This window comes from Cryptomeria japonica, chromosome 11 (genome assembly GCF_030272615.1).
Source record: "Cryptomeria japonica chromosome 11, Sugi_1.0, whole genome shotgun sequence".
Classification (NCBI taxonomy): Eukaryota; Viridiplantae; Streptophyta; class Pinopsida; order Cupressales; family Cupressaceae; genus Cryptomeria; species Cryptomeria japonica.
In genome coordinates, this window is record NC_081415.1 from 732,768,379 (window position 1) to 732,795,535 (window position 27,157).

Sequence of the window (27,157 nt, forward strand, 5' to 3'; positions counted from 1 at the left end):
CTTAATTTCCATCTCTTTTGAGCTCTGGTCTTGAAACCACTGCACTCTTGTGCAACCCAATAATTTGAGAAAATCTTTGCCTTGAAACGTCTGCAATTTTGCAAAGCACAAAGCAATGTCTTGAGATGTGTGTTCTCTTGTATCGGGAACATTTTTGTTTTTTTTTGACATCTTGCAACTGTACAAACATGCCAATAACAATTGACATTTTTTTTGAATTAATATTTCTCTTAAAAAATATACTTTACCGAAGAAACTAGCAAACGTAAATAAATCTTAGAAAGAGAATTTTTTTGATTGATTATGAACATTGAGTTTAATCACTATTTTAAGTTGAAACCTCCCGTAACAGAACTAATAAAAATATTGATATATGCTGCATAAAATATTTCAGTAATTAATTAAAATAAAACTTTTTTATATTATACTAACATCTTCAATAAAATATATCTTAAATATTTATAGTAAAAATATAAATTCTATTAAAGCACACTTGTAAATAACGCCTCAAAAATAATATAAAATCTTATTGTTTTTTTTTTGGTCGATATATAAAATCTTATTGTTAAGCTTTCTTTTCTACTTACATCTTTGTACGTATTTGGCGTTCATTACACTTCTACATCTAAAAACACAAATTTTACATTACTTAAATCCATAAAAATCTAATCCACAGGCACAACAAATAAACAATCGAAAACAATTAAGGCATATCGTAATTATTTGTTCCCAACCGAATTTTGTTCTTCACGCTAAGGTTTTCTAAGCCCTTTCAGTTAAGTGGTCAAATCTATCATATTTAGGTGCAATACATTTTTTATGAAATTCCTTGTCACACCGACTATGAGGTGTCTTTAACTACTAAATAAAAAATGAAGCGTAAATCTATGTCGTTTACTCTCTAATCAATGACCATGCAGCGACTCAGAATTCCAACACAAGACAGGAGGAGGAATGGTGTATAAGTCCAGTCCCCGCCTCTTTTTGCTTGCCCCTATGATCCAATATTTTCTGAGTCATTAATGGCTTTCCCTCTTCCTAACCGTGAAATCTCACTGATCTGAATTTCAGAGTTTAAACTCAGATCTGAGTTTTTAATAGGTTCCTCCTGCATTTTATAGATCAATTCCATCCACGGGTAGATTCATTTCAGTAAATATAGAGCAATTGGAGTCTAGAAATCTTTGCTGGAGCAGCATCCTTCTTGAGGTGGGCTATTTAATTTCTCATTACTACATTTTCTGATTATGTAAAGCCTATTAGAAAAATGCAAACTGACGTGAGTCTACATTTTCTGGTATGTTCTGAATAATAATACTTGGAAATTTTGGGCGATTTCTAGTGGGTTTTTCTTTGGTTTCTTTTTTCTCCCTTCTGATGTTTATTTTTGACGAATCTCTGGGTAAATCTATGATATCTGAAAGACAATTTAGTATGTTGATTTCTGATACGAAGTTTAATTTATGAGAAAACCATTACAGATTTAAACCTAGCTAATATTTTGGTTAAATTTCTGGTCGGAAGTTTAGTTAATGAAAATAAAAAAGGTTTAGCTTCTCTTTATATACGAACTGATGTCTTGAGCTACTTTCTGATGTGAAATTATAGGTTTAAACAACTGATATCTTGGTTAAGTGTCTCGTCGGAAGTTTAATCTTCTGTTTATATTTAAACTGATGTCTTGCCTAGTTTCTGCCTTGAAATATAGTTAATGAGAAAAGCATTATAGGTCTAGCTTCTACTTTATTCAAACTGTGACTTGGATTAGTTTTAGGCTTTAGCCACGAATTGGAAGGTATTAGGAAACCGTTAGAGTTCAGCTTCTATATAAATTCAAGTTGTTTCTTGGTTTTAGCTCTGAATTTTAGTTTATTGGCAAGACCTTATTCTTTTAGCTTCTGTCAATATCGAACTAACTTTTGGGTTTAGCTTCTGGTTTGAAATTTTTTACGTGGGAAAAATATTTAGGTGTTTTCTCTATAGATTCAGACTAATGTGAAGAATTAGCTTTTGTTCTGAATTTTAGTTTAAGGGAAAACATTATAGGTTTAGTCTCTGTATTCATTCAAACTGGTTCCTTGAGTTAGTTTCAGATTGTAAAGCTTAGTTTAAGAAAAGAACATTATTAGTTTTACCTTTTGTATATGCTTTGAACTGTTTTGATTGGTTGTTTTTTGTTTTGAAGTGAGATTTATCACTATTAGTAAACAGATTGTCACTGCAGATTTTAAAGTGACTCGTCTAATGGGTAGTGACAAATGTTCCAACAGTTGAATAAGTTACTACTGGACTAACAACTTTCCTCTGTGGTTGAGAGGGTCCCTCGTATGATGAGGGATTTTAAAGTTTTTGTGTTCTTTTAAGTTTTGACCTAAAAGTATAGAAAGGAAAGGGGAAATGCTAAAGGAGAGTTGTTCACAAAAATCCCTGTGATACACACAAATGCCAATTGGGATTTCACAAGCTGTAAGAAATTACAAAGGGAGTTTGACTACAAAGTATATTTTGATATGCAATGAAAGAAGGATAAAAAATTTCAATGTAAGAAGAGATAGGCTACTTCAACACATTCAAACCAAGACTCAAAGATATGATTGTGTTTTATTACATCAATTGCATAGTTTATAAATGTTTCAATGTATAACCTATGATTTACACAATGACACAGAAGAACTATCAATTTAATGTATGAGAAATCAGTAATGATAACACAGAAAGACATCCAGAACATACAATGCAAAAGTTTTCTCTATTATCTTTGTGAAATTATACACATTTATAAACCATTTTGTAGTGTGAACACAAAAGCCCTTCAACAAGTTTCTCAAAAAGTCTATCTTCTACCAGTTTCCATTGTAAGAATCTCCCTATAAGAGTTCCCCCTTCTAAAGAAGTCTCCCTTTTACAATACAAAATGACCTGTATTTACAGGCTCCCTCTTGATAACCACCTATAACTATGTGGCAACTATAATAATTTAAAAATAAGCTTCATTTCGTTAGATTTCACTCATCTTTCCCAGAAAGAAAGCTTATTTTCCAACTAAGTACAATAAGTGACATAAGTCACTTTTCCAAATTGGCAGTCTGAAACCCATAACTTCAATGGCCAAGTTATTAGTCTTTTTATAGTGGACACTATGTCTTCTCTCGATCCATGAGTTACTTGTTCATCAACAAGTTAGCCTTCAAGGAAACGTAGTGCAAATGCATCTACAATATCTGCCACTGGTCCCATTGTATGAAGACATTCTCTAGAAGGGGAACCCCAAACCTTTACTGGATTAGAACCACAAGTTATTATGCTTGCACTGCTTGTATTTGATAGTTATGCCTAGTCGATTATGTTGACCTTCAAATTGTTTTTTAAGTGAGTCCCTGATGCAGAGCAGGACATCAAGTCAAAACTAACACATTTCAACCACCTAACAGAGCTCACAAAAGTTCAAAGTGGGAATCTTCTCCCAACTCACCTAATCCATTCACTAGACCCCAACTCAATGACAATTTTAACACAACCTTAGGACAGACCTCAAAATGTTTTAACCTTTCAAAGGCAGGCTTCTAAGCGACTAAGGGCATCATAACAACACTCATCATACCCTGGTTTAGGCTCCATGACTTGCTTTGAGGGGGGTTGCTTCACAACTAGTCTAGACTCCATGTAGCCCTACTCAGAGGGTTTTTCCAACCTAACTCTCTATATGGACAGTTTCAAGACAAACAAAAGCAGTTATGGATACCCTTTTGGCCGGTCTACAACATATCCAATTTGCCTTAGGGGTTGTTTTTTAATGGATACCTCTGTTTTAGACTTGTAATGTGGCTTTTAGGCATAATTAGGCCACTTTTACAAAGCAAGTGTTAGAAATACAAGTGCCAAACTTCAAACCTCCACTCCTCAGGCTCAAACACATCACGTAGGGTCCCAATAAGTGGTTTTTAGCCTCCACTTCCACTATCCAATTGCTCTCCAACAAAATCTTACTTCTACCTACACTCCTAAGCCTAACACATGAAGATGTTAGGCTAGAGCTAGCTCAAAAATGCCTCAAACTTCATCTCCTGCACAAATCCTTCAAAACCCATGTGGAGTACCCCTAGCCCACCCATTCCACCGATTTTGGCCAAATTTCAATGGTGGAATGGTCAGGTATTCACATATTTTCACTTCAAACCCTCAAAACAAGGGTTTCAGGACTGTTTCCAAAGAATTTCTTATAGAATACTCAAAACTTAATGAAACTTCACAAAACTGGTTCCGAACTGAAGGGGATTCACTCTTCTTTCAAATTCATCTGGTCTTGAGTCATCACTCTTCCGTACCAGTACAGACTAATCGCTGCAACAGAAAAAAACCAGTGAAACGCAGGAAAATGATGTAGTTTTTATTGCTTTTCTTCAAAATTTGCATCAACAACTTTTGCTTCGAGGCTGAAAGGCAAATATATAAGTTTAACAAACACCAACAGTTGGAAACCAACAGTCCATAACCAACTCTTGAACTACTGACCATTGGTCTTCCAAACAAACCAAAATTGCACAAAGTGCAACATTGCAACTTCTGCAAGATTTTGACAAAGTTGACAAAACTCAACACCCGGACCCTACAAGACACAAATACATCAAAGATGGTCCTAATGGACCTTATTACATCCATGAAATGACAAAACTCAACCTAGAACATCTATTGACAACATTGGAGCAAAATTGCTATGGTGCCCTGCACCAGTCCCAATCTCCAAAGGTTGATTTCCAGTTTCGATAGTCCTCCAAGATCTAACATCATCAAAATTGACCATCTTTTCATTAATTCTCTTTCAACATTTCTCTTCTCGTCTTGTATATGTTCCAGCCTTTTCTGGAGTTTTGCCCTAAATTAGCCCATGAATTGATATCTTTTTGGAGATTAGATATGCATGTTAGTTTTCTTGCAATATTTGAAGCAAGCTATTTTTCTCTTCTAATTGAGAGTGCTCTTCCTTTAGTTTTTTCGGACTTTTTCCAACATATTTTGACAAGTTTTCTCTTCACATCTTACCTTAATTCTCCACTGCATTCTTTCTAGCTTTCAATACAATTGCATGAATAAATGCCTATTTCGGGTATGTGTTGATATTTCTAGAATTTCTTTCTTTATTTCAGTTAAATGATTAATAAGAATGATCCCATCTCCTTATTTGCCCATAATAAAATTATAGTAAATGAGGAGATTGCAGCTATACTTAATATAGTGAGGAATTAAGAGCTATTGCCCCATGCTTTAAAAGTGGATAAATGCCATTCAATTCTTATACCAAATACAGTCTTCACTTTTTCCTGACTCTGTGCATATAGAGAGAATGTATATTTGGTGAAAGAGGCTATTAAGTATCTCAACATTAAACTTTCGAGTTATGGTGTCAAATGTAGGAACTTTATGTTAGCAGCAGCCAAGAAGGAAGACTAAGAGAGGTGGGGGGGGAGGGGGGGGGGGGTGTGGTGTGAATCGGCCTTCACCGAAATAACAAACAAAACACAAATCTGATAAACTCCAGTAATAAGACAGATAAGCAAATTAACAACTCAACACACAACACCAAGATTTTGACGTGGAAAACCCAGTTAAGGGAAAAACCACGGTGGGAACCTACCCACAGTAAGATGATACTCTACAGTAGTATGTGAAAATGTTACAATGGGGAATGCACATGCATTTAGTCACACTGCCTAGAGCTCACTGCTCAAATGTAATGGCCCAAAAAAACATCTCCAAATGCCTGATCATAGTTCCGGTTAAGCACAGATGTCTGCCCTGCAACACCAATCTCACCTCAAACTCAACACTGAAGGATAAATCACTTGTTCACACACAAACCTCTCTCTGATAATGCAAACACATCATCAACAACTAAATTACATGACTACATCACCTATATATACAATTCATCAACCTTGACAATAAGGTCGGCTAAATCCTGAACCCTCAATTACAAAATTACATCACATGATACAAAGATCGACCATCGGACCAATATAATGGTTTACATAGCATAACATTGTCCTAAAACAAATTCCCAAATGCACAACACCACTGGAAATGACGACAAGATCAACTGCAACACGCTACACCACCAGGAAAACCGCATAACACGAAAATCATCACTGGTTGATAGAAACCACCAAAAACTCGCACAATGATCAATGCGGATCGCTAAAACAAATAGGACATGACTAGGAAACACCAACAAGCACGTTAGAATCATCAGGAACAATTGCACTAACACCATTTATCAAATCTTCATCGGTCAACGTCTGAAAGCTCAAGAACACAACTAATCTGCAACTATCACGAAGAAAAGATAACTTGCGGAGCACCAAATCATGATCCATCTGAAATGAAGATACACAAGACCATCTCAAGCAATTTCCCAAAAACTCAGCACCAGATTTGATCACAAACTCAGCACCAGATTTGATCACACCGGAATATACCAGAGGATATACCAAACGCTGCAAAACAGTGATCAGCAAACCAACACTACAAACCGGATCATAAGATCTTCCCAAATAGCAATCACCGGAGCAATACACATGAATATGTTGACATCAATGACAACAACATATCCTAGCAGCAGAAATGACCAACAGTATCGAACAATCTCCCCCTTTGGCATTGATGGCAACATATGAATGTGAAAAACAATCAATGCAAAGAAAAGAAGATATCTCCAACAAACTCCCCCTAAGATCAGGATAGATAAAGCAGTTTTTCACCTGATCTCTTTCCCCCTTTGACAACAATGCCAAAGCTCTCAAAATAGATAACCAAAACTCTCTCCCCCCAAAACAGAAACATGAATCTTTGAAATTACTTGAAAAACACAGACTACTTCAGCAGAGGAGCAACACCGACTCACCAATCTGGATAAAGAGATAAAGCTCTGAAGTCCATCGGATTGATGCAACTCAATGCATCTAGTTCTCATCAGGAAGGGTGGATACCCCTAACTTGTCTCTCAAATAGACAGATGTATCTGCAGGCAAAACTAGCTTCACCTTCTCTTCACTGACTTGCTCTCTCAAGTAATGATATTTGATTGACACATGCTTAGTCTTTGAATGTTGCACTGGGTTCTTTGACATGTTAATAGCACTGGAATTATCGCAGTATATAACAGTAGGCTTATCATAAATAACTTCGATATCCTTCAGCAGTTGCTTCATCCAAACTACCCGAGTGCAATTACTAGCAGCAGCAATGTACTCAGCTTTAGCAGTAGATAAGGACATTGAATCTTGTTTCTTGCTAGCCCATGAAACCAACTTCTCACCTAAAAAGAATGCTCCACCGGTAGTGCTCTTCCGGTCATCAACATCACCAGCCCAATCAACATCAGTGTAGGCACATAGCATGAAATCATCATTCCTCGAATACCATAATCCATAGTCCATAGTTCCCTTCAAGTATCTGAATATCCTCTTCACAACAGTGACATGACTCTCTTTCGGATCAACTTGATACCTAGCAGCCATGCACATAACATGCATAATGTTTGACCTAGTTTGAATAAGATATAACAATCCACCAACCATAGATCTGTACAAACTCTGATTAGCTTTAGGAGATTCATCATTCTTAGACAATTTACAGCCCGTCACCATAGGAGTTCCAACCAGTTTGGAGTCATCTAATCCAAACTTCTTCAACAATTCCTTCACATACTTAGTTTGAGATATGAATATACTTTTTTCAGTCTGTGCAATCTGCAAACCTAAGAAAAATTTCATCCCACCAATCATAGACATCTCAGATTCCTTTTGCATATCACCGACAAACTTCATGCTCAAGTTATCATTACCACCAAAGATAATAGCATCAACAAAGACTTCAACAATTAGGATGTTATCATTCTCTATCTTAAAGTACAAGTTACTGTCAACAACACCTTTACTAAATCCCAATTTCAACAAATATTTATCTAGTCTAGCATACCATGCTCTAGGAGCTTGTTTCAATCCATAAAGAGATTTCTTTAGCTTACATACCATGTCTCCATCATCTGATAATGACAATCCATCAGGTTGCTCAATGTAAACTTCTTCCTCAAGATCACCATTCAAAAAGGCAGATTTGACATCCATTTGATATACCTTGAAATATTTATAAGCAGCATAAGCAAGTAACAATCCAACAGCTTCAAGTCTAGCAATCGGAGCAAAAGTCTCCTCATAATCAATCCCTTCTTGCTGTGAATATCCTTTGCAGACCAGTCTAGCTTTATTTCTGACTTCACCGATTTCATTCAATTTATTTCTAAATACCCATTTAGTACCAATAACATTCTTATCCTTAGGTCTAGGCACAAGTTCCCAAGTGTTATTCTATTCAATTCGGATCTAGTTCTTCTTCCATAGCTCTCATCCAACTTTCATTTTTACAGGTTTCAGCAACATCTTTAGGTTCAACTTTGGAAATTAAGCTACTTATTCAACAGCTAACCTTCTCCTAGTCATCACACCTTTATTATTATCACCAATAATCTGATTTTTAGAATGATTCAGTCTTACATACCTCGAAGTCTTCTGATTGTTCTGATTCTCAGGTTCCTGCACTCCTTCACCAGTAACATCCGGATTCACAGTCTCTACCGAATCATTCTACCTAGGCTCTTCAGGCTGAATAGGGGCTAAAACAATATGTTGTCCATCATCATAACCACATGCTCTGATTTCTTTTCCAAGGTTCTCATCCACCTTCACATCTACACTCTCCACTATCTTCCTTAGTCTCTTATTGTAGCACCGGTAGGCCTTGCTCTTTGTTGAATATCCCAATAAAATACCTTCATCACTTCTAGCATCAAACTTTCCTATATCCTTATCTCTTTTGATATAATATTTGCTACCAAATACTCTGAAATATCTCACAGTAGGAACATGACCAAACCAAAGCTCCTAAGGGGTCTTATCGGTATCTCCCTTGATGTGAACTCTGTTGAATGTGTAAACAACAATACTAATAACTTCTCTCCAGTAGATCTTCAGAACATTTCCTTAAATTAGCATAGTTCTTGTAGCATCCAAAACAGTTATGTTCTTCCTCTCAACAACTCCATTCTGCTGAGGGATTCTAGAAGTAGATAATTGTCTTCTAATCCCATGCATCTCACAAAATGAATTGAACTCACTGGAACAAAATTCTCCACCTCTATCAGATCTTAGACACTTCACCTTCAATCCAGACTCAATCTCAACCTTAGCTTTGAATATCTTGAATTTATCAAATGCTTCTAATTTCTCCTTAAAAAAGACAACCCACATCATCCTAGAATAATCATCAATTAGTAGCATAAAATATCTATCACCCTGGACACTTCTAACATTTGTAGGTCCACATAGGTCAGTATGCACAAGATCTAGTAGTCCATCTAATGTATACTGTTTGCTCTTGAAAGAAATCCTTGTTTGCTTACCCAATTGGCATTCCTTACATACCCGATTAACAGGCTTAACAATCTTAGGCAGATCTCTAACAGCATGTGCAAAACTGATCTTAATCATTGAATCAAAGTTCTCATGACACATTCTCCTATGCCACAACCAACTCTCATCAATCTGAGCAATCAAATAGCTTTTCTCACCAGCATTCAAATGAAAAATGTTACTTTCAGTCTTAGTTCTAGATGCAATCTCTATACCGGAGGCATCTAAGATCTTGCATTTACCATCCTTGAATTGTAGGTCATAACCTTTATCAACCATCTGTCCAACACTCAAAAGATTATGTTTCAAACCTTCAACATAAAAAGACATCATCAGTGTTATGCTTACCATCAAAAGAAATAGAACCTCTCCCACGGATCACACAGGATTTGTCATCACCAAATCTAACTATTCCACCATCATACCTTTCCATACTCACAAATTTGCTTTTATCACCGGTCATATGATGTGAACAACTACTGTCAATCACCCATTCATCTTTCTCTTTAACTTTAGCAGCTAAAGCTTTCTCCTCAATAGTATAGCTAGTGGAATCAACAGGTACAGGTCCATCTTTCTTAATGGCAAGGAATACAACTTCATCTCCCTCCAATTCTTCATTTGTAATACCTTCATCAACAGCATAATAACAGTTCTTCTGATTTCTATACTTTCGGTTAGGCTTGTAGGGCTTATCATACTTCTCATGCTTGTCATATCTATCATTCCTATCATGCTTATCAAACTTATCATGTCTGTTATACTTAGCCATTCTCTCCAGGCATCTATTAAAAAAAATATCCTATCTTATTACAAGATAAACATTTCAAAGGCAACTTTCCATCATACTTATCGACACCTTTAGGCAATCTCTGGGCAATTAGTGCTTCAAGTTCATCCAGCTCCCTTTCTTGCTCTTCCATCTCTCTTCTCTCTCTTTCATATCTAGATATCTTGCATTCATGAGGATCATATTTCTACTTACCAGATACAGATGCAAATGCTCTAAATGCAGTCTTAGACTTTCCATGTGATTCTCCAAATTCGTTCAGCTCAAATGCAGCAAGCTTTCCAACCAGCATATCTCTTGTCACAGTAGTCACACTCTAGATCTCATCAATAGCAACAACCTTATGTTTATAGGCAGGAGGCAAAGATCTCAACACCTTAGCAACAATTTCATCTTTCTCAATGGTTCCACCGGCACATCTAATACCTAGGACAAGGTCATTCACCTTAGCCATAAAAGAGTGTATGTTCTCACCATCTCCCATCTTCACTGTCTTATACTTTCCTTTCAAACTTTGCAACTTAGGAACCTTCACTTGTTTATCACCTTCATACAAAACCTCAAGCTTCACCCAGATCTCATGTGCGGTTTGAAGTCCCATTACATTTGTCATCCCAGAATCAGTCAGGGCACTAAGCAATGCTTCCTTCGTTCTAATATTATGTTCAACTTCTTTAACCTCATCAGGAGTAGATGGTCCATTTTGAGGAACAACATAGACATTCTTTGTAATCTTCCAATAATCTTCACCAAGATATTTCAAGTGTATTTCCATCCGGTCCTTCCATATAGCATAGTTACTTCCATCAAATCTTAGACTGTCCTTCTTAAAGATTACACCTTGAACTGCCATCCAGGATCTCCTCAAGCGGTTAAGCTTCTATCGGAGGATCTAGCTCTGATACCAATTGTTAGCAGCAACCAAGAAGGAAGTCTGAGAGGGGGGCGGGGAGGGGGGTTTGAATCAGTCTTCACCGGAATAACGAACAAAACACAGATCTGATAAACTACAGTAATAAGACAGATAAGAAAATTAACAGCACAACACACAACACCAAGATTTTGACATGGAAAACCTAGTTAAGGGAAAAACCACTGTGGGAACTGTTGACGTGTATTTTGTACACTGCCTAACACAGAATAAAATACCCAAGGGTACCTTATCCTCTCTTGAATAAAGCCTCTGATTGCTGAAGATGTCGCGAAAAAGGATCAATCAGGATGACTCCAAGGTTCTTTGATGCAGGGTCTCTACGTGTGGATAAGCACCAGTGGTCGTTGTGAATGCTGTTTCATCAAGGGGCCTTACGTATCCGAACTGCAGGGACAAAAAATTTCCTAAAACTAACAAGTTCTCAAAAAGATCAAAAGGTAGGGTTTGCAAGAGATAGATTCTAATCTAATCCTAAGAATGACTTCAATGTAGGCTAGACTTGGTAGGATTTGACCAATTTCAGTATTGCCAAGGAATTACAACTCTACTGAGATTGATGCGATCTTCTAAGGTGATTATTGATTTTCAAATCATCAAGAATCATAGACACTACCATGAAGGTACATATCAATGGTTCAATAATGATTGAAGGTTTAAGCAATCCAAATATTTCCAGTTGACCACACAAGGCGTCCTTACAATCAGCAAGAAGCTAGTGGTTTGGAATGTGAATCTCACCAAAGATCAAGCTCAACACTTAGCCCTTCAAATTTAAATACTACTTCGACTGAGAATGATTCAAGAAAGTAAACAACCATGAAGATAGCCACAAGAATTGCAATAAAACACCATAACTTCAATATTTTATTGATCTCAAAGCCAAAATAGACAACAATTGCTTGGAATTCTTTCTTCAATGCTCAATCTTGCTACAAAATAACTTTCTTCTCTCTAATATCTAATATCTCCTCTAATATCTAGTCTCTCATCTAATCTCCTATTTTCTAATGACAAAATGAAAATGAGTGAGGGTATATATAGCATCCTCAATTACAATGAACGACCCAGATCAAAAGAAGATCAACGGTTGAGATTCTAACACCTAAACCCTAATTAGGGTTTGTTACAACCATTACATAACATTTAATGCTTGACCAATGATAAAATTGTATTGCATGGACACATGTCCTCTCTGGAAAATTCCACCAATGAATAGCCGGGGTAGGTACATCGAAGTTTGTGCCACCTTCCATGAGTTAGGTACATTGAATCTGGACATGCTGAGGTGGATCAATTTGACTGGAGAAGTGATGACTAGGATGCCACCTCGTCTGATACTTGTAACTTGGTGGATATTCAACTTGATGTTGTTGAGAAGCTAGCTTTAATTAATTCTTCTGGAACTATCTGCTTCTTCAACGAACCCTTGCTCTGACTTCTTTTGTCTCTGATTTGCAGGATGTTGATGTACCTCGTCTTGGAAAGCTGGATTGGAAGTGGTCGCCCTTGTTGATGTTTGATCGAAGAAAGCCATCCTTGTTGATGCTAGACCGGAGGAGGTCGCCCTTGTCCTTGCTTGATCTTCTTGGAGGAGACCGTCCTTGATCTGGCTTGATTTTCCTTGAGGAGAGCCTTCCGACTTGTAGATCCTTCGAGCCTGGGAGTCGCCATCTTGATACCTACACAACATTTCACAATGAGTAATATATTTTGCAACGTAGAAATATAGACTAGGAAGAGAATTTAAGTTTTAAATTAGGAAACTTAATGATAAATCTTTGAATTATCATTTCCTAAATATAACTACGCAATTTGAAATTCAAAATTTATAATTTCAACATTAAACTAGGAAGATCTCACCATACCTCCACTTGAGAATTAAATCTAAAAAACGATGCAAAATAAGGCAAATTCGCTAGGCAAAAATGTGGGTCGAAGTCTTCAAAATGCGCTTCCTTTATCAACTTCACCACCTCTAGCCTTCAATAAAATTCGCTCCTCTTGAATCAAATTTCGCACTCCTCCTTGTTCTTCCAAATCGCACTTGAAATGATGAGTGAATGATGGATTAAAATCGCTCAACACACCTCTCTTATATGGGCGCTCACCCTTTCATTTCCCATAGGCCGACTTGGAGAATGGGCCAAAAAATAAATAAAAATTAATAAAAGAATAAGGCCGACTTAATTAAAATATTAAAATAATACCCCAAAGCGCTCCATTTTAAATTTAATTTAATAATAATTAACTTCGAATTGCCTCAATTAATAATTAAAAAAATGATTTTCCAAGGCTCAAAATTAATTATTAAATGCCATGCGCCTTTATTAAATGCCAATTTAATTTTTAAAATATTTTGGAGTTTTCGCGAAATTGGCATTTAATGTGATTTGGAGGATATTGGCGTCTAGGCATGGTAAAAATATCAATTTGCTAATAACCTCGCTCTGGTCCTTGGGAGAGGGACAGGAGCGCCTTGTCATTTTTGGCCTTGTATTCCTTGCTTTCACGTTCAAAATCTCTTCCTAGACATCCAAAATGGGATTTTCATTTGGAACTTTGAGTTTGATTTATTCAATCTTTGGAAGGAGCTTGCCTTAAAGCATTTTCGCCCTGGTCCCTTGGTGAGGGACAGGAGCAACCTCACCCTTTGTCCTTGGTCTTTGTCTTTCAAATCGCCAATTCAAGTTTGGAGGTAAGCAATGATCTTCGTTGTTCGTTCTATGCATGTTCAACTCGCTTTCCCAAGACAAAAATGTGCCTTCCAAAGACTTTTGCCCTGGTCCTCCAGTGAAGGACAAGAGCGATTTTTGTTTTTTTAAGCCTAGGATTGTTGATTCTTGGGGTCAATTCCTTGTCCATCATTTTCAAAAGGCATTTCCCATCTTGCATCACCTTGTCTTGGCGTGGCTTTGGAGGAAAATTGTTGGTTTTATAGAAATTGCCCTGGTCCTCCAGTGAAGGATAGGAGCGCCTTTTAGTTCATTGCACAATCTCCTAACCACATCAATATCTAATTACCTTCAAGGCGTAAAACATCATTCCTTATTCCTTCTTGAGTCTTGGAAACGAAAGTAGCATTCCAAAATGTTAGGCTATTAGGCAAATTTGAAGATTTCGCTCTGGTCCCTTGGTGAGGGACAGGAGCGTCCTAGCCATTTTTCATCGAATTTCGTGGTCTTTGCAACTTCATTCTTCCTTGAAGCATTTTAAATATCACTCCAATCTTATGTCTTGATCTGGATTCGCCCAAATTTGGAGAGGAAGGCTTGTTAATGTGTTTTTCGCCCTGGTCCCTTGGAGAGGGACAGGAGCGCTTTGGCAATTATGAGCTTACTTATGCCTTGCTAACTTTCAAAATTATCTTCAATGGATTGATTACGTCCTCCTTCATTCATCTCAAACATGAAACTTGCTTTTCCTTTGCCAAAAGTTTGTCTTGTGAGAAAATCGTTGTGGTCCCTTGGAGAGGGACAGGAGCATTGATTACGTCCTCCTTCATTCATCTCAAACATGAAACTTGCTTTTCCTTTGCCAAAAGTTTGTCTTGTGAGAAAATCGTTGTGGTCCCTTGGAGAGGGACAGGAGCACCTATTGCAACTTGGGTTGATTCTCTCTTTTGTAGCCCACTGAAGTTATATTCAACGAGTAAAACATACTTCCCTTGACCTCTTCAAATTGCGAAATCACTTGAATCTTGCTAGGATAGTGTAAATTCAGAATTCAAGCTCCGGTCCTTCAGTGAGGGACAGGAGCGCCTTTTGTCCTCAAGGCCAAATCTTTTCACTTTTCACCTCAAATTTCCTTTGCTGGGGAAGATATCATCTTTTAACAATCCATGAACGAGAGCCCAAATCTGTGAAAGGTCCGAAAATGTTATTTTTCGATGCTTGACAACACTTGTTGATTTTGACATAAAAAGTCTAAATTTTGTTATGTCAAAACAAGGCTAACAATCACAAAAATATGACAGTTTCAGCTTTTCTGTATATATTGACTGATTTCTTTTAGTTTCTGGTCTGAATTTTAGTAATTGGGAAAAACATAATAGGTCTGGCTTATGTTTGTTAATGCATAGATAGCTTCGGTAAGATAAATGATTGAATGAGAGATAAATGAAGTCTCTCATTCAATCATTTATCATATCGATTATTAAAATGAATAAACTCAAGCATTCAATTGATAAACATTCTTTATTTATATTAACTGTTCATTATCATAGTATCCCGATTTGATAATCTATTTGTATTCACTGATTGACAAATCGAGTTAACCATTGCAAATACGACTTAATGATTATCAGTTAGACTATCGATTGATATCGATATTAGTTTATGTTTGCACCGATTAAATATCGGGTGGTATATTAAACTCACACCGATTAATATCGGGTGTTAAGGATAGTGTTCGAAGTATTAAATATAACCATACACCGATAATTATCGGGTGTTTGAATATGCACCGGTTGGTTAAATAAAACGCCATACACCATTATAGTGAGGAGGCACAATCAAGTGATGTCTTGATCGGCCATGTCCAAAAGACATGGCCGGTCAAGGCATCACTTGACCGTACCCAACCCACTATATATGTCAAATGGTATGTGTGAGAATGGATATTGAAATCTATAAATACTCCTCTCCTGCCATATAAATGAAGACAATCAGATTTATATAATAATTCAGTAATAGATAAAACAAGATAATAGTAAGCAGAATATAACTTGCATATTGAATGTAAATTGAACATCATTTACATGGTATCAGAGCTTTGGTTAAATCGAACCCGAGGCTGTTCAATTTTACGTAAAATTCAAATCAAGTATATATTCAACATCACAATCCTATCAATGGCTAGCGCTATCAGATTTGAAGACAGACTCGCAGGGGGTGACGACTTCTCCGCGTGGAAATTTAGAATTCAAATGATTCTAAAAGAAAATAGAATTGAATCATTTGTAAAGACTGAAACTAAAGAACCTAAGACTAAACCTGACAAAGCAATTTGGAGAGAAGGAAATGATAAGGCTATCAAAATCATAGTTGATGGGATAAGGAACGACATTATGCCCATTATAAGGAAACATGAAACAAACTTCAACATGTTCAAAGCACTTGAAGACGCCTTTGAGATATCCAATGCCAGTAGAACCTTGGCTCTAAACAGAGAGATAAATCACATAGCCATGATAAAAGGAGAATCAGTCAATGCCTACTTCATGCGAATATCTACCTTAAGGGATGAACTAGCAACCCTTGGATATGAGATCCAAAGCAAAGAATTAACCCTCATTGCTCTAGATGGGTTGCCTAGCATTTGGGAAACATTCGTCCAAGGCATCAGTGCAAGGGATAACTTCCCTACATTCGATAGGCTAAAGGTTGACTGTCTCCAAGAGGAATCAAGGCAAAATAAGAAAGGGATCAAACAAAAGAATATAGATGAAGATCTACAGTTCTAAATACGAACTCAAACAAGAAAGGCAAGCAGAAGCAATTCAGGATGAGAAAAGGTCATCACAACAAGAACTCCTTCAAGAAGTATCTCTCTCAAATTCAGTGTTACAAATGTGACAAATTTGGGCACTATGTTGCTAAATGTCCAGAAAGAGCTAAACAAGCCACATTTGCCAAAACAGGAAAATCCAAAAGGGAAGAGGACTTTGAGAAGTATGTGCGCTATTCAACACTCACAAATCAAGCATCAAACAAAGTGAACTCCTGGGTAATCGACAGTGGCTCATCCAGACACATCACAGGATTCAGAGAAGTACTAGACTCCATGAAAGAGGAGAATGATGAGGAGGTAACCATCGGAGATGACTCTACACACCTTGTCAAAGGAGTTGGAAACTGCACCATCAAACTAAAGTCAGGTGTATCATTACAACTTAGAGAAGTGATATATGTTCCAGGCATTAAGAGGAATCTAGTCTCAATATCAGCACTGGAGGACAATGGATACAGAGTGACCTTCATGGACAACAAAGTATTGGCTTGGCCAAAGAATTCATTCATCAAGAAAGCTAAAACAATTGGTCAAAGACAAGGCTACTTGTATGAGCTATGCACAGAGCCCAACTTAGCCCTAATTCATGAAACTACAGATGCCAATGAAATCTGGCATAGAAGACTAGGCCACCTAAATTTTAGAGCTTTATCATCAATGGAAGACCTTGTCACAGGTCTACCTAAGCTAAAGCAATATCATTCAGGGGCATGCACAGGATGTGCCCTAGGTAAAAATACTAAAGGTGTTTTCCAGAGTAGTACTAGGAAAACAAGTAAAATTTTAGAGTTAGTTCATTCTGATGTATGTGGACCAATGTCGGTAAATTCATTGGGGGGATTTCTGTATTATGTAATATTTGTTGATGACTACTCTAGGAAAACCTGGATCTACTTTCTGAAATGTAAAGAATCAGAAGAGATCCTTAATAGGTTTAAAGAAGTCAAATCACTAACAGAGAACTACTCAAGCAACAAAATTAAAACCCTAAGAACTGATAATGGGGGGGAATACACATCAGAATTATTTAAAGAGTTTTGTAAAAATTCAGGGATTAAGAGGGAGTTAACAATACCTTACAACCCTCAGCAAAATGGGATAGCAAAAAGAAAAAATAGGACAATCGTTGAAGCTGCCAAAGCTATGATTCTTGATCAGAATCTAAATATCAATCTTTGAGCAGAAGCAACTAGCACTGCTGTATATATTCAAAATAGATGTCCTCACTCTCATCTTGAAGATAAGACCCCTGAGGAAGTCTTTACTAAATCAAAACCGGATATAAGCCACCTTAGGATTTTTGGATGCTGTGTCTATATTCATGTACCTAAGGAGAAAAGATTAAAATTAGAGCCTTCTGGAAATAGAGGAATCTTTGTAGGATATAGTGAAACCTCCAAAGCCTATAGGATATATATACCTAGTCAAAAGAATATTGAACTAAGTAGGGATGTGATCTTTGAAGAAAACTTAGCTTTCAAAAGAACCCAAAGCTCTCTAGATCCTGAAGTCTATATCCCCACCCCTAGCTTAGATAGATATCCTACTCCTGAGCTTTAGAGGGAGAATCCTGAGGAAACTATGAGTGAAATTCAAAGTCCACCTAGAGAAAACCTCAAGAAAAGACCACTATGGGCCACCAAAACTGTAGAAGAAGCTCAGAAGTTTGTTGCTCCTTTAGGAACCTTCAAAGAAAGCAAAAGGCCTAATAAATTCACTAGCTATGTTGCCCTTATGAATGATCTCTCTAAAGCCGAACCAAACAATGTATCAGATGCACTTGAACATCAAGTATGGAAGGATGCCATGTCTGAAGAGTATTAGTCCATGCTGCAAACGGCAGTATTGAAAAACACAAGGCCAGATTTGTCGCTAGAGGGTTCTCACAAAGGGAAGGAATAGATTATGAAGAAACCTTTGCACCTGTTGCCAGATATACATCAGTAAGAGCTGTATTAGCCATTGTAGCAGCAAAGGGGTGGAAGGTACACCAAATGGATGTTAAGACAACTTTTCTAAATGGTGAGATCTCAGAAGAAGTCTACCTAGAGCAACCTGAAGGTTTTGAAATTCATGATGCAGAATCTCATGTGTAGACTCAAGAAAGCTCTCTATGAGCTCAAACAGGCTCCCAGGCCCTGGTATGAAATAATTGACACCTATCTCTCAGGGCTAGGCTTCTCCAAAAATGATGCAGATCCTAATCTCTACTACAAAAGAAATAAAGGTGATATGCTAATATTGATTTTATATGTTGATGATTTATTAATCATAGGAAATGATCACCTTATAGATCAATGCAAGAATGATCTATCCAAAGAATTTGATATGAAGGACTTAGGACTCCTTCATTACTTCCTAGGATTGGAAGTATGGCAGAATTTTGACAACATTATACTAAACCAAGGAAAGTACACCTTGGATATTTTGAAGAGATTTGGAATGCTAAACTGTAGACCCATGACCTCTCCTATGGAAACCAATCTACATAAACTTAAAGAAGCAGCAATAGAGTCACAACCCACTGATCCTACTCAATACAGACAGATGATTGGGTCCCTGATGTACCTGGTAAATACAAGACCAGATATCTGTTATGCAGTTAATGCTCCCAGTCAGTTTATGTGTGAACTGAAGGAGATACACCTGGTTGCAGTAAAACACATTATGAGATACCTACAAGGTACCCTAAACCTTGGTCTCAAATATGAGAAAGTTGATATAGACCTACATGGATTTACAGATTCAGATTGGGCTGGAAGTGTGACAGATAGGAAAAGCACTTCAGGGTGTTGCTTCAGTCTAGGTTCAGCTATGATATCTTGGATCAGTAGGAAGCAGTCTTTAGTAGCTCAAAGCTCCACCGAGGCAGAATACATTGCAGCTTCTATGGCTGCTCGAGAGGCAATATGGCTTAGGAAGTTGCTTGTGGGATTGTTTGGAGAACCTATGAAACCCACTACTATACACCATGACAACCAGAGCTGCATAAAACTTTCAGTAAATCTAGTGTTTCATGACAAATCCAAGCATATTGAGATTCCATACCACTATGTGCGAGATATGGTAGACAGGAATGCAATCCAACTAGAATATGTTTGTACAGGAGATCAAACTGCAAATATTCTGACCAAACCTCTTTCCATGGTGAAGGTTGATCACTTCAGAAAAGGTTTAGGTATGATAGAAAGGTAATTTGCTTTGTAATCTGTATTTGCATATCTATAAGATGTTTAATGTGTAAAGCTCTTTTTCATGATAGGACATCTCTGGATTTTATCCCCTGGGCTCATATCTAAGAGATGACGATCTCTCAAGATAATGAACACTTGTATGGAGACATTATAAGGTGACGATCTTATAATGTCCAAACCAGTTATCATGTTGGATCTCTGGTGGATCATGGATGAAGCCATGATTGTGTTGTGGTAAAACATTCATACGAAGTGTTAGTGCACTTACCATAACTTGGATAAAGGTGAGAATTGAATATTTTCTCATATGATTATCCTTAAGTATTACGTGCTTAGGTAATACTGGTATCGCGTGCTAAGGTGATATCCTGTCATCACAAGACTAATGTGATAGACATTTTGTATCACGTGGTTAGGTGATACTTCATATCTTGTGAGTAGATGATATGATCCCCTAGAAAATTAAAATATGTAAAAGAATGCTAACTATTAGTTGAATTGTGATGCTTGATACACTACTCTTATTTATCTTACCTAGCTAAGAGGGAGTGTTAATGCATAGATAGCTTTGGTGAGATAAATGATTGAATGAGAGATAAATGAAGTCTCTCATTCAATCATTTATCATATCGATTATTAAAATGAATAAACTCAAGCATTCAATTGATAAACATTCTTTATTTATATCAACTGTTCATTATCATAGTATCCCGATTTGATAATCTATTCGTATTCACCGATTGACAAATCGAGTTAACCATTGCAAATACGACTTAATGATTATCGGTTAGACTATCGATTGATATCGATAGTAGTTTATGTTTGCACCGATTAAATATTGGGTGGTATATTAAACTCACACCGATTAATATCGGGTGTTAAGGATAGTGTTCGAAGTATTAAATATAACCATACACTGATAATTATCGGGTGTTTGAATATGCACCGGTTGGTTAAATAAAATGCCATACACCATTATAGTGAGGGGGCACAATCAAGTGATGTCTTGATCGGCCATGTCCAAAAGACATGGCCGGTCAAGGCATCGCTTGACTGTACCCGGCCCACTATATATGTCAAATGGTATGTGTGAGAATGGATATTGAAATTTATAAATGCTCCTCTCCTGCCACATAAAAGAAGACAATCAGATTTATATAATAATTCAGTAATAGATAAAACAAGCCTCTCCTGCCACATAAAAGAAGACAATCAGATTTATATAATAATTCAGTAATAGATAAAACAAGATAATAGTAAGCAGAATATAACTTGCATATTGAATGTAAATTGAACATCATTTACAATGTTTATATCCAGTGTTCACATTAATATTTTTAATAAGTTTTATTTTTGAAGCATAGTTTATGGCAAAAGCATTATACAATTTCTTTTTGAAATATGTATTCTGTTAGGATATTAGGAACTTCAGGTTCAAACCATGATAATTATTTAACCAGTAATATTAATAGTATGATGTTAACAGATTTGCAATAATAATTGCAAAAGAATAATTGACATAGCATACAAGATATTACTTTGGGTAAAACCTTTTGGTTAAAAACCCCACAAAGGATCAATCAATGGTCAGAAAACTTTTATTAAGTCTGTACAAATTACATATACAAGAAACCTAACTAATACAGTTTCTTTTCTCTCCTTTCCACAAAATGCCTCACAAATACCTCTTGAAGATATGCCAATCCATGACTGCGATAGTTGTTCTATTCACAATACAAAATATGCCAGTGGATATATTTTTTCCTTTTTTTTCCTTTAAATTTAGGGAGTGACTGCAAGTCATCCACAAATAGGGATGGTTACAAACTTTGACAAAATGGTGTGTGATTTCTAATCAATAAAATATTATTTGATCAATGAATTAATTACTATCATTCCTCTATATTATGGCCAACCCATATCTATTTTATAAGGCTAAACTTCATATCAAATAGAGCCAATTTAAATGTTCATTCAGGACCACTAACGTTTATTATACTCTAACATATTCAAACTGAGTTAGTTTCTGCCCTGAAGTTTGGTTAATAAGAAGACAATTATAGGTGCAGTTTCTGGATGTATTCAAACTGCGCCCTAGGTTAGTTTTAGCTCTGATGTGTAGTTTATAGCAGAAACATTATAGGTTTAGCATCTGTTTAACTTATATTCAAATTAATCTTTTAGTTCTATTCTTCATCTAAATTGATCTTTTAGTTTTATTCTTTGTCAAATTGATCTTTTAGTTTTATTCTTCGAGTTTATGAGAAAACCATTACAGGCTTAACTTGTCTTTATAGATAAACTGATTTCATGGGCTAGTCAATGATATGGAGTTTGCTTTATGAGATAAACATTGGAAGATTATGATAAATTGTTGTGGGCTTAGTTTTTCATATATTCAAATTGACTTTTTCCATCAGTTTCTGATGTGAAGTTTAGATAATGAGAAAAATATATGGATTATCTTCTGTTAGTCCTTTTTTTTTTCTAAGTCTATCAAAATCTATGTGCATTGTTTGCAGAGGTAGAGGGCGATAAGATGAAGCCTTTAAGCTCTGCAGAACTGTTTGGGCAGAGCCTGTTGAAAGTTGTGAGTAACATATGCTTTGTCTTTTTCGTGGTAGCTGTATTGATATTCACAGGGATTGCTGTAACTTATAAACCTCCAGATCCTTGGCTTGAATCACAAAAGGCTATGGCCAAGGTTTTTTCTTCTGTGGGGAATGCCACATTCAAACAGGATGATTCCATTGTCCGCACTGGTGAAGATATTGCTCTTTCCCCATCTCCAGCCACGAAAGAGGAAAAAGCTATTACAATGAAAACAGTCCAAGTAGAAGAAGCAAATGCTCCTAGTAAGCCACCCATATCAGAATGTGATCCAGACCAGGCTATAAACTGCGCAGATCCTAGAATTTTAGTTCTAATTAAGAAGTTTAATTTGAAGATCTTCCCAACTATTAACATTTTTGAATACAAAGTGCCTGTACAAGGGATTAAGTCAAATGAGTGTGATGTAGCTTGGAGGTTCAGATCCAAGAAGGAAAAATCATGGAGAAAATATAGAGATTTCAGAAGATTTACTATAGGTTTTGATCTGAATTGTGATTACAAGGTCACAGGTGCTGGCCGGTGGCACTCAGGGAAAAATGCTCGGCCACCAAAGGTAAGAAAGGATCCTCGAGCTGTAAACAAAACATCTCCACAAGCTAATACTGGCAACATTAATGATCCCACTTCTACAACTTTATCTGCGCCATCTGTTCTGGTTACGGATGAAGTCATAGATGATGCAGTCCCTCTACCCGCATCCGAGTCTAGTTTCAGGAAGGGAAAATACTTATACTATTCCCGTGGAGGAGACTACTGCAAGGAGATGAATCAGTACCTCTGGAGTTTACTCTGTGCACTTGGAGAGGCACAATATCTTAACAGAACATTTGTTATGGATCTTAATATGTGCCTCTCTTCAAAGTACACCTCCAGCAATAAGGATGAGGAAGGAAAGGACTTTAGGTACTACTTTGATTTTGAGCATTTGAAGGAGAGCACGTCTGTTGTTGAGGAGGAGCAGTTTCTCAAAGAATGGAAAAAATGGGACAGGGAACACAAGAATGATCGAATCCCGGTCAGAAATGTGGATGACTATAAGATCAGCCCAAGGCTATTGAAGAAAGACAAAAGTGCGATAATTTGGAGGCAGTTTGATGCACCAGAACCAGACAATTATTGGTATCGAGTATGCGAAGGGCGAGCAGAGAAGTATATACAGAGACCTTGGCACCTAATATGGAAATCAAAAAGGTTGATGAACATTGTATCAGCTATCAGTGGAAGTCTTGATTGGGATTTTGATGCAGTTCATGTTGTCAGAGGTGAGAAAGCTCAGAAGAAAGAACTTTGGCCCAATCTAGATCAGGATACATCACCTGATTCAATTTTGGGCAAGCTCACTAATCTTATTCATGAGCAGAGGAAATTGTATATTGCTACCAATGAGCCAGATTACCACTACTTTGACAAGTTAAGATCCCATTTCAAGGTTTCTCTCTTGGATGATTATAAAGACTTGTGGACAAAGGACAGTGAATGGTATAATGAGACTACTCTTTTAAACAAAGGCCAATCTGTTGAATTCGATGGTTACATGAGAGTGGCAGTAGACACTGAAGTCTTCTATAGGGCAAAGACTCGTGTGGAGACATTTTATAACTTGACAAAGGATTGTAAGGATGGAATCAATACATGCTAAACTTGATGTCTAGTAAGACAGTGAAAGATGCAGCTGGTAGTTGTGAATAATTTCTTATATCTGTGGAATTGGTATCCAGATTGTTTTGCAGAGTCAGGGAATTCTATTCTTCTTCCCTTGGATACTTGTTCAGTTTCAAAATGTACCAAAATCTCATTTCTTTTTTAACAGTTGGCAGATTTGTTGCCAAGCTCATTTTTAGAGCTTTCCAGAATTATTTTTTGATTTATTACATTACTGCAGAGGAATATTTTTTGCACAATTAAATTGTTTCCTGGCTTTTTCTTTAGTTTGAAATATAAATCCTGTGATTGTAGTGAGCTCCAGGTTCTCATTAGTGCAATTTCACATTTTTAAATCACGTGTTGCAGATAATTATCTAATTAATTAATACCTACTGGTCTACAAACAGCAAACTGATGAACTCTCACCTGATTTGACTGTTCTCTGTTAATTTCATTGGTTAGTGTAATTGATTTTCTTGATAGAGAAATGACTGCAATAGAAGTATGCCCACTGAATGTTGGTAAAAACACACAGTCCTAAAGCTGTCTGTCACCAAATAAGTGAATTTCCAACCTTGGATCTTATATATCTGCCCTTATTTTTGGTTGGTAGGCTTATTTGATAGCCAAACGGTTGTACATTCCTTTTGTTACATAGAGACAGGTCTACATTGTGACTAATTGCCTCTGCAAAGGAAGAATCAAATGACTGGTATTTTATTCCCTTGTGGTCCAATGGGTTTAAGAAAATAATACAACAACTTTATGTCCAAGACTTCTTTTTTTTAGTCAACAAGTTAGACATCTTATAATTTTATGTTACAAATTACCATTCTAGGATAGTGATGCAAATATAAGGCGAATACTGGATTCTTCGATTGAACTGTAAATTATTCATTTCTATGTAGAACATTCTTCATACCAACCTTGACTATAAAAATTTAGTATGCCGCAGGTGATAGTTTATGGACTGGTGTTTTGGACAGGCCCCACACTTAAATATTAGTTGGATTGTATTATGATAAATACAAGTTAGAAGATAGATACATGCATTAATATTTAACTCAGTTATCAAACAGTGAGGTGTTCACTCTGATAGTAAATATTTGTTAGGTGGGTTATTTTGATTTTCCTGTACGTGGTTGTTTCCTTGTGAAGCTGTATGCAAGAAGCTAATGTGAGGAATATGCTGATGGCTTGTACAACGAGTGCTATTTTTGGAATAATACTGAAAATATTGTTAGTAATTAGAGCTGCAAATCTACACGGCTACAGCATAAAAGTAGGGTTCATTTTGCTTGTCAAAGTTTTCTATAATTGAAATTGGTGGCAATTGAATTTTGTGTGTTGCTGGCAATTTTGTATTTATTTTGGACTTTGAAAACATGTTTTTTTACTTTCTCTTTTTAATAAATTATTTATTTTCTTTCACCATTTACCATGCTCATCCATTACTGATACAAGAAACCTTTTACTTGCTTACATAAGCGAATTTGTTCTTTTTAGTTCAAAATGTATATTTTAAACTTACTGTAATGATTACAGCGACATTTTTTCTTGCATTAGCATTCCAAATAGCATTGTTTTTTTTTCCAACAGAGATATTGCTGCAACTAAGTCCGGTTAATGCATTAATAGAATTGTAGCAGTACTTCTTTAACAAATCCAGCGCATCCAAAAAAATGGTTTTAACTGGGCTTTGCTTCTAGACATCTACATGCATTTTAAGAAAACCTCAACTTTCCAGCTCAGTAGAGTCAACCATATCATGTAAACAGAGAAAACCGTTAGGCATAGCAAAACATTTTACAACATCCAACGCCTAAATAAAAGTTGTGGACTAAAACTGAACTCTTGTAAAAAAATACAGAGAGAGCTTGTTACAAAACAAACAAAGCCATCACCGGTCTATGACTGCCAAGTACAAGAAACCTTTTACTTGCTTACATAAGCGAATTTGTTCTTTTTAGTTCAAAATGTATATTTTCAACTTACTGTAATGATTACAGCGACATCTTTGTTGCATTAGCATTCCAAATAGCATTGTTTTTTTTTTCCAACAGAGATATTGCTGCAACTAAGTCCGGTTAATGCATTAATAGAATTGTAGCAATACTCCTTTAACAAAGCCAGCGAATCCAAAAAAATGGTTTTAATTGGGCTTTGGTTCTAGACATCTACATGCAGTTTTAGAAAACCTCAACTTTCCAGCTCAGTAGAGTCAACCATATCATGTAAACAGAGAAAACCGTTAGGCATAGCAAAACATTTTACAACATCCAACGCCTAAATAAAAGCTGTGGACTAAAACTGAACTCCTGTAAAAAAACACAGAGAGAGCTTGTTACAAAACAAACAAAGCCATCACCGGTCTATGACTGCCAAGTACAAGAAACCTTTTACTTGCTTACATAAGCGAATTTGTTCTTTTTAGTTCAAAATGTATATTTTCAACTTACTGTAATGATTACAACGACATCTTTGTTGCATTAGCATTTCAAATAGCATTGTTTTTTTTTCCAACAGAGATATTGCTGCAACTAAGTCCGGTTAATGCATTAATAGAATTGTAGCAGTACTTCTTTAACAAAGCCAGCGAATCCAAAAAAATGGTTTTAACTAGGCTTTGGTTCTAGACATCTACATGCATTTTAAGAAAACCTCAACTTTCCAGCACAGTAGAGTCAACCATATCATGTAACCAGAGAAAACCGTTAGGCATAGCAAAACATTATACAACATCCAACGCCTAAATAAAAGCTGTGGACTAAAACTGAACTCTTGTAAAAAAAACACAGAGAGAGCTTGTTACAAAACAAACAAAGCCATCACCGGTCTATGACTACCAAGTACAAGAAACCTTTTACTTGCTTACATAAGCGAATTTGTTCTTTTTAGTTCAAAATGTATATTTTCAACTTACTGTAATGATTACAGCGACATCTTTGTTGCATTAGCATTCCAAATAGCATTGTTTTTTTTTCCAACAGAGATATTGCTGCAACTAAGT

General features: G+C 36.4%; 1 protein-coding gene across 1 annotated transcript; it reads left to right on the forward strand.

Annotated features, from left to right (window-relative positions):
* The first annotated feature begins 795 nt into the window (after positions 1-795).
* On the forward strand, positions 796-24,462 carry LOC131072108 (uncharacterized). The gene is made up of 2 exons (XM_058008167.2): positions 796-1,209; positions 22,413-24,462. The coding sequence occupies exon 2, from the start codon at positions 22,430-22,432 to the stop codon at positions 24,140-24,142; it is 1,713 nt and encodes a 570-aa protein (XP_057864150.2). The 5' UTR covers positions 796-1,209; positions 22,413-22,429; the 3' UTR covers positions 24,143-24,462.
* The last annotated feature ends 2,695 nt before the right edge of the window (positions 24,463-27,157 follow it).